The 8,359-nt window shown below is 36.2% G+C and overlaps 1 protein-coding gene across 1 annotated transcript in view; it reads left to right on the forward strand.

Moving 5' to 3' along the window:
• Window positions 1-8,305, forward strand: part of EFTUD1 (elongation factor Tu GTP binding domain containing 1) — a gene marked incomplete at its 3' end in the record, with an annotated part of 46,180 nt that extends 37,875 nt beyond the window's left edge. Inside the window, exon 15 of the mRNA XM_009074930.1 lies at window positions 8,174-8,305. Coding sequence (XP_009073178.1) covers window positions 8,174-8,305 — 132 coding nt within the window. The remainder of the gene's footprint in view (window positions 1-8,173) is intronic.
• Between the last annotated feature and the right edge of the window lie 54 nt (window positions 8,306-8,359).

The raw sequence follows: 8,359 nt of genomic DNA on the forward strand, positions 1-8,359 counted from the left end.
TCTTTGTGGAACAAAGTAGGGAGGCTGCTTAGAAATTTCTAGAGCTATACCTGTGAACCATTTCTCATCTTCATTAAAAAAAAGAAAAAAAATATATACTCTATTTAGACAGCATAGTTTATTCTCTGTTGTCTGGAAGACTTTCTTTTTCCTTAGAGGATTGCTGGGCAAAGTTTTTCCTTGCATAGGATCCTCCATAAGTATTCAGCTGATCTGCTTTCCAGTACAATATGCAACTTCATTAGTTTATTTATAAAAGCACATTTACTATTACTAAATAAAAAAACCCACCCCAACAACAACAAATCAGCATTTCCAAGGACTTGTAGATTGTCAAAGTAAATATGTTGAAACTACTATTCCTAAATTCCATATGTTTGGGACAACAACTGTTCAGAAGAGCCTCTGAAGTTCTGGTAGTAATTTTAAAAAAATGTAAGTAAATTCAGATGTGTTGCTGTCAGGTCAAATTAAAATAATTTATTCAAAGTAATTATAAATCTAAAACTTGGTTTGTCTTTCAGAAACCTTTGAAGAGTTTTGTGTGATGCTAAATGCTTTCCACATGTGCTAATGGAAGCATTAATTTGACATACAGGGTAACTGGAGTGAGTTCCAGGGTCTATGTGGTCACTTCATACAAAGATCTGGCCACATATTTACTGTTGTTCACTGTTGCTGCTTTCAAGTGATGTCGTGCTGAGCTGGTGTGTGGAAAGGAGTTATAATGTGTTGGCTCAGGCAAAATATTTTATATGTTTAGTGCTGAGGGTAACTACTAACTGTTTCATAAACCCACAAAAGATGCCATTTAGTGCCTTTATCAATAGTGCTTTACAATTAAAACATTAAAGTCACTTTAATTGGGGCAAGAATTTTTCCTTTTTTCTTTTTCTGTGGAGCTACAAGTGCATTGATTTCATAATGTGTAAAGAAGGATGGGGCCATGCGACAGATCTGAGTATGATCTTTCTAAGTTTCTGTGCTAAAATGGAGTGTAAACATAAATATTTTTAAATCAGTATCATTTTCTTTAGTCTTGAGCTCCCAAAATTAGTATGGCATGACAGATGAAATCATTTTGTAGCATAACAAAAACATCATTACCCGAAAGGCTTTCATCTTCTGTATTTATTTGTCTCATTAAGCAGCTTAAGGAAATCAATATTTCATCTTGACTGCAACAATTTGTAAATCCAGAAGCCAGATTTGGAATGTTAACTGATTGTATTTAATTCTGTTTACCTTAAGGTAAATATGTATTGTAGCAAGCAAACTTCTGACTCAGCTTTTTCACACAGACTGAGTGCAGGTAGATCTCTGGCCATTCACTGTAATGTTTCAAAGATGTTACTCTTTAATGTAAAGGGTTGGGTTTTTTCATAGTTTCCTTGAAATTGTTTATAGTTTAGTCTGAGAAAAGTATAGGAAAGTTCATGATTGCAATTGTCAGTTCAATCACCAGTTAGGAAATGTGTTATTGTGCAATGTAAGTACCTAATGAAAGAGATGGTATTTTTTCCTGAAGACACTGAGCAGAAGGTAAATGATGCTTTTAGCCTGGAGAAGAGGAGGCTCAGGGGAGACCTTATCACCCTCTGCAACTCCCTGCCAGGAGGTTGGAGTCAGGTGGGGGTTGGTCTCTTCTCCCAGGCAACCAGCAGCAGGACAAGAGGGCACAGACTCAAGCTCTGCCAGGGGAGGTTTAGGCTGGATATTAGGAAGAGATTTTTTACAGAGAGAGTGATCAGGCATTGGAATGGGCTGCCCAGGGAGGTGGTGGATTCACCATCCCTGGAGGTTTTCAAGCTGAGACTGGATGTGGCACTTAGTGCCATGGTCTAGTCACCACGGTAGGGTTGGACTTAATGATCTCTGAGGTCTCTTCCAACCCAGTTGATTCTATGATTCTGTGATTATTTGCTCATTATATATGTTTGCAATCCTTTTCCAAATGATAATCTAGTGATCAGGCTGTTCTAGTGGAACATACTATTCGACCACAGTGGTGGTGTTCTCAAAGCAGACAGCTTTGTTCTTTGAAACCACTAGTCTTTTTCCTAAAAGAACTCAGTGGGGTGCCCTAGCACTTTTTCATCTTTTACTGCTCCATGACTCAGTAGTAAAACATTGAGTTGCTTCATGTGTCACTTATTGTATTTAGTGTCTTATTGCATGATTGTGCCTCTTGAGGAGAAGAAATTCTGTCATAACATTATTAATGATATGGCTGAGTTTACTCTCATCTGATCAGAAAGTTATGCTCAATTTTCCCTCAAACTGCTGCAAACCTTAAAGTAAAGTTTTATAGTAAAATTGCAAGTTAACACCTTTGTGTTGAGGAACTGAATTCATGTTTCTGTTAATTTCTAGCACATACTCAGGTAGAACTTGTTCATTTGAAACTCATCAAGAAAGTGGGATGGAGGATTCTACAGTCTGTTGGATACTGGTGATTTTTAGAGATTCACCTCAAAAAAAAACACACTGGGAAAGAGAAAATGTACTTTTTCTGTGAAATGATTAGAAAGCACTGAGAGCAGCTGGCACCATGCACATAATTTACAATATTCTGTTTTCCATACAAACAATTTCACTTGCTTCAGAAGCAAGTAAGAACAACTGAGGGGGAAGTGCACAATTAGAGATGAGAAGAGAAGGTTCGCCAGCAATCTGTGCTAACATGTGGTGTGTGTTATGGAAAAAGTTGATGAAATCTCAACTAGAATGTGGTCTGTGTCTTGATTTACATTCCCTTTGCTTCCAGAAACGACTTCTAATATAGAAAGGTCAAGTTCTGCCCTCAGATGTCTCTGTGGAGTGCCCATGAGACTCAAGAGAAACATGCTTAAAATCTGAGGCGATAAATGTAGAATACAAGGTATTCTTAAGCCATAGGAGCTACTTGTCTGAAGTGCCTACAGTTACTGTCATTTAATCCCAGTGATTTGTAAAACATTTTAAGATCCCTCATTAATAAAAGACATACTATTGTAACTGAGTTTAATCCTACCAAAAGCCAGTTTTCCCATGCAATCTTTTTTTTTAAATTTTAGGATAGCAATGTAAGGCTGATGCTTAAACTCTGCCTGGCTACAGGGAACCAATATTAGTCACCCTAATAGGTAACAGTGTGCTAATTGTATAATCTTTTCTAGTTTTATGCTAGACATTGTGAAAAGGAGAATTATTTGGATAGATTTAAAGGAGAATGATGATTGATTCAGAGGTATTTTCCTTAATTTTTTTATTACTTTAATATTATTTGGCAAATACATCTTGTCCTTCTGTTTGTTTTACTTGGCTTTTAGCCTGTTTAAGGAGAAACTGGAAGCATCTAAGAGCCAATCATACTTTTAAGGCAGATTTGTGAATTGTTTTCTCATGCATGTTTTTTAAAGCACCTTTGAAAAATATTTCTTTTTAAAATGCCTCCCAGTAGGGAGTAATAAAAGTATTTGTATTACTGCTCAAAGAAAATGAAAGAGCTGTCATCTGTTTGTACAGACCCTTTGAAACAAAACACACACGCTGGTTTTTAGATTTTGGATTGTGTGGATTTACAAAGGTTTGCATCACACCTCCTTTGAGATGACTTATGGATGAGCCTGCATGGCCTTTCTTCACTGGTACATAGTGAAGTGTATGGAGCATTTAAACCAGGAGGCTTTACATATTGTAAGGTCTTAATCTTTCCAAAGAGATATCATTGATAAGAAATGATAGATTTCATTGGAGACAGAGACTTACTGGGAAGATTAATGTTAGCTTTTTGCTTTACTTAGTTCCTTACTGTGTTAGTCCAAAGCTTGACATGTCTCCATTCCAAAGCAGCCAAGGATTCTTAAGTGGTGATATCATCGGGGAGAGAAGATAAAGATCGACTGAACTAATGTGCTGAGCCTAGTAACAATGTGGCAGAAGTTAAAATTTAAACAGCTTTCATTCTTCTTTGTTTGATTTTTCACACTGCAAACTAAATTATTCCCCTATCTGATTGAAAAACTTAAGCATGGTGGTGGTGTCTGCTTCATTTTTTTTGCAACTTGAAAGAACATTAAATGCTAAATCTTTCCACATCAAGGGAAACTAATTACATATACCTTGAAATTGATCTGTTATGTGTTCAGATCTTTATAGCTGTATTCAACTGGAAAAGCATACTTATCTTTAAAGGCAGCAAAATTATTGGCTAAGGTCTAGTGGTTACCAGCAAGACAGAGGAGTGAAAACTAAATGGAGTCTTCTCTTCAAACTCCTACTCCTTTTGAAAATTTCAGTCGTGATGTTCTTATCTGTTTTTACCATTTAGTTTCTATCATACAGTATTACCTGGTGATACAAATAGGTATATACTTGATTTAGTATTCTTATCTTCTAGGGCAAGTGAGAGATATGACTCAACAAAAGAAGGGCCTTTTTAAATCTCATATTTTTCCACCTCTGTGTAATAATTCTCCCTGATGTTCACCATAATTTGGTCTACTTTTAAAGGACAAAACTCCAAACTTGGACGGTCTTCCTTAACATTATCTCACAGGTTTTTAAGGAGTTCCTAGCCTGCTAAGAGGAAGTCTTATTTTCAACTTAGATTGACAAATATGGTTGAAATCATCACTTTAATACTTTGCAATATGTTTATTGCAGGTCACTGTGAATGATTTGTCAGAGTAATTTGAATATAGTCTTTGTCAAATGTAAGCAACTGGTTACATTTCTGTACACATAGACAATACTCTTAATTTATGCTACCAAAAATCAGTCTGCTAAACAATGATGTGTAGGATTGGCTTCTTTAGGGCAAGAGAGTTAATTTGTATTTTTCTTAAAACTGTATCTTCACATAATACTTGAAGTCATGCCAGTAAAAATTTTGTCAAATTACCTTTCTTTAAGTGAAGCCCTGGGCACACATTCAGAGCCCTGGAGAGTGGGATTTTTCAGTGCCTGTTATTATTCAAGTCCAGTTGGTTCAGGCCCTGTGTTTCTTTGACCAGCAGTATGTAGAAAGGCTTTTTCGAAACAAAAATGTTACTCTGCAATGCGAGTAAAGCATTTTGAGGATGAATTTAAGAAAAGATATTCTAATCTAATACTATAAAATGTCATGTGGTATCCCTTGGTAGGCCTGACTTTTCAGCAGGGGTGACTTGCTTTGCAATTTTCTATGCTGTAACCTCCTTAGTTGCAACAGGCCTATGCACAAGAAAAAATTATAGTAGTAACTGTTTAGCAGATACAGCTCTTTGCCTTATAGAATCTGTAAAGGTGTTTTGGCTCCTGATCAGAAGGAAAAGGCTTTGCTGCCAAGAGTAGTGTCAGGACTAGTGTTACACAGTGTATAGGAAAACATCTGATAGTTTTAATAATACTCTTCTAATAAAAGTTTTTAATAAACTCTTCTAAATAAACTCTTCTGTCCAAAGTTGTCACACTTCCCCAAACAGTCACAATTCAACTTTTTCTTTTGTCTAAAAATGAGAGGACACACCCCAGGCAGAGTTAATAAAGAGATTTCCTGATCAGGTTAATACATTTTAAAATTCTAGCTCCAGCTTTTCTTAAAGCTAACTAAACAAAAGCAATATACAGCAAAGTGCATAGCAGCCTGCATGTTTGTGTGACAGACTGTGTGCTCTGTATGAGAGATGACTACTGAAAAACACTTGCAATGACTTTTAGTATTTCGTTCTTTAATCTAACCTAAAATAAAGGCAACAGTTGGTCTCAACTTCCTTGCTTAAGCACTTTTTTTCTTAGTTTTGGTTCCTTTCTTTTTGGAAAAGGATATTTACAAAAATAAATGTGAAGCCAAATGTGTGTGTTACAGTGATATATCTTCAGTGGCTGGACAGGACAACAGCAATCTTAAAGTGGGAGGCATATTTATCAGCTTAATTTTGGAGTGATTTTTCTAAGACCTTTCAAGTAAGATGTTAGTACACATTTGAGATCTGTCATCTCAAGTAGTATGTGTAAATATCAGTGGGCTGGAAAATAAGTAAGTTTATGTATCAGCATAATTAGTAGATTTCTTCCATTGATATGTCATGTGGTGCTTTGGAATTCATTATGTTGTGTCTTCCTCTAATGTTCAGAAAACACATTAGCAGCTACTTACTAGTCATATTCTGCAAAAATGTGTCAAAAACCTTTAATCTTTGTGGATTTTTTCCAACATTTGTTACTAAGAATTTGTAAATTAAATAGATTCATCAGGGCTGGACACTGCTCTGTGCTAGCTCACAGTTAGTGATTACAACAGGTTGTAAGCTTAACAGATTTTCATGAAAACTGACAGGTTATTTTTATTTTTAGTGTATTATTGGTGCCAGACACTACTCTATTTCATGAATTTTTACCTTCAAATGTGAAAGTAAAAAGCAAAAATCTTCCAGTTTTCTCTATGGCAGTAAGAGCACAGTAACATATTAAGAAAAGAGTGAGTCTATCTGAAGTAAGATTTGGTAACTGTATTTCTCTGGTTCACATTACACTGTGAAAAGAAGCTGTTCACCTCCCATTCTAAATCATTTTCCTTTTACCAGCTGGAGAGGATCAGAATAAAATGGACCCATCCCTTTTCTTAGTCCCTGGTGGTGATGATCCAGCATTTGTTTTTCATTCAAACCACATGTTGAATAAGTGAAAAAGAGGAAATGCATGCTGGTCATAGGTCAGGTGCAACACAGAGTTTATACAGATTTATTTTCTTTGTAGCATCTGCAATCCTGCATTTAAAGCTGTTGGATGTTGTTCTGCTTCCAGTTGTTTTGAGGCAGGTTTTCTTATATAATGACATTTCAGGTTTTGGCAGACCCTACTGGTCAGGCATCCAGGGCTGACTGTGCAGTTGAGGACTCTGCAGCAGACTGGCTCTTCGTAAACTCCCTCATGATCTCATAGGGTGGAAGCTGACCCTCTTTGTTTCTGGCCTCAAATAAAGAACCTGGAAAAGTATTAGGGTGATAATGGGGAGCTGAGATTAAGAACTTTTCTGCTTATCACTCCTGGGACATGTAGGAGAGGATGAGGAGAAAGGAGCACAAAAATACTGCAATCTGCAATGTGAATTCATTTTTTAAGCAGGTATAGATTATGAGCTGAAGGTTTCAGTTTTCTCATAATACTGTATGGCACATGCACATTTAATTTATGCTCCATTAGTGGTACTGCAACACTCATTGCTTATGATGGAAAGAGCATCAGGAAAAGTGACTTTATGTATTGATACCAGCTTTATTTGTTGTCTTTATTACTCAAGCACTTCTAGTCATGTTTTTGTAGCTTTGACTAAATTATGAACGATGTCCTCTTGGTTAGGAATTTGAAGGCAATAATTTCAAATTCTCTTAAAATGTGCCAGCCAGCCAGGGCTAAATATGTATTTACAGCAGCTATGTCTCAGATTTATAGCTAATATTTTTGCTGTATTTTTTTATTATCACTACAATTTAAGCACACTTTTCTTCAACTTGCCAGCATGATAAAATATATTATGTTGAGAATTAATAGCTTACTATGTGATGAATTAAGTTTTACACGAATCAAGTTGGAAAAAAGTGAATCCCAAATGGGCATGAGAGGGTGGGAAATGGAAAAAAAACCAACATTCTTCACAATAACTACTAAGCACTGGAGGAGTTTGCCAACAGAGGCTGTGCAGTCCTCATCATTAAGTGTTTTTAAAACTTGAGTGGATAAGGATCTGAACAACTTGATCTAACTTTGAAGTTAGCCCTGCTTTGGGCTGGAAGTTGGACTAGATGACTGTTGGAGGGAGGGCTCTTGCAGTCTAAATTTTTCTAAATTTAAACCATGAAAATTATGAGCTGTACAAAGGCTTGGACATACTAGAAGGGAAAAAAGTCCTCATGTCCTTTCTGTTCTTCAGAGCTCTAAACATGCCTTTTTAAAACACTGAGGGAATGCAGTGGGAACTGTGAGTCTAAATATCAAATGTCACACCAGAGGCTTGAGAACCTAGTTTATGCACAAATATTTTAACAGATACTTCATGTGAGGAATTTTTGAATCTGATTTTTGTAATGAGAATAACTTCAGCTTTTTTTATCTTGATGATCATGTCTTTAGTCTCACTTAATATGACAGTGGGTGATTTTTATTTTTTTCTGCTGTTTTGACTTTTGTTTTTTTCTCCACTGTGTATTAGGAATTGGAGGTCTGCAAGATTCTGTGCTGAAGTCTGCAACACTGTCAACATCCCCTGCTTGTCCACCATTTACACCTCTCAACTTTGAAGCTACACCGATTGTGCGAGTGGCTGTAGAACCCAAACACCCAAGTAAGTTTAATGGAGAATGGACATGGTAATGTTAGTGTAGAAAACACATAATCA

Source organism: Acanthisitta chloris, unplaced genomic scaffold, assembly GCF_000695815.1.
Source record: "Acanthisitta chloris isolate BGI_N310 unplaced genomic scaffold, ASM69581v1 scaffold43030, whole genome shotgun sequence".
In the NCBI taxonomy this organism is placed as follows: domain Eukaryota; kingdom Metazoa; phylum Chordata; class Aves; order Passeriformes; family Acanthisittidae; genus Acanthisitta; species Acanthisitta chloris.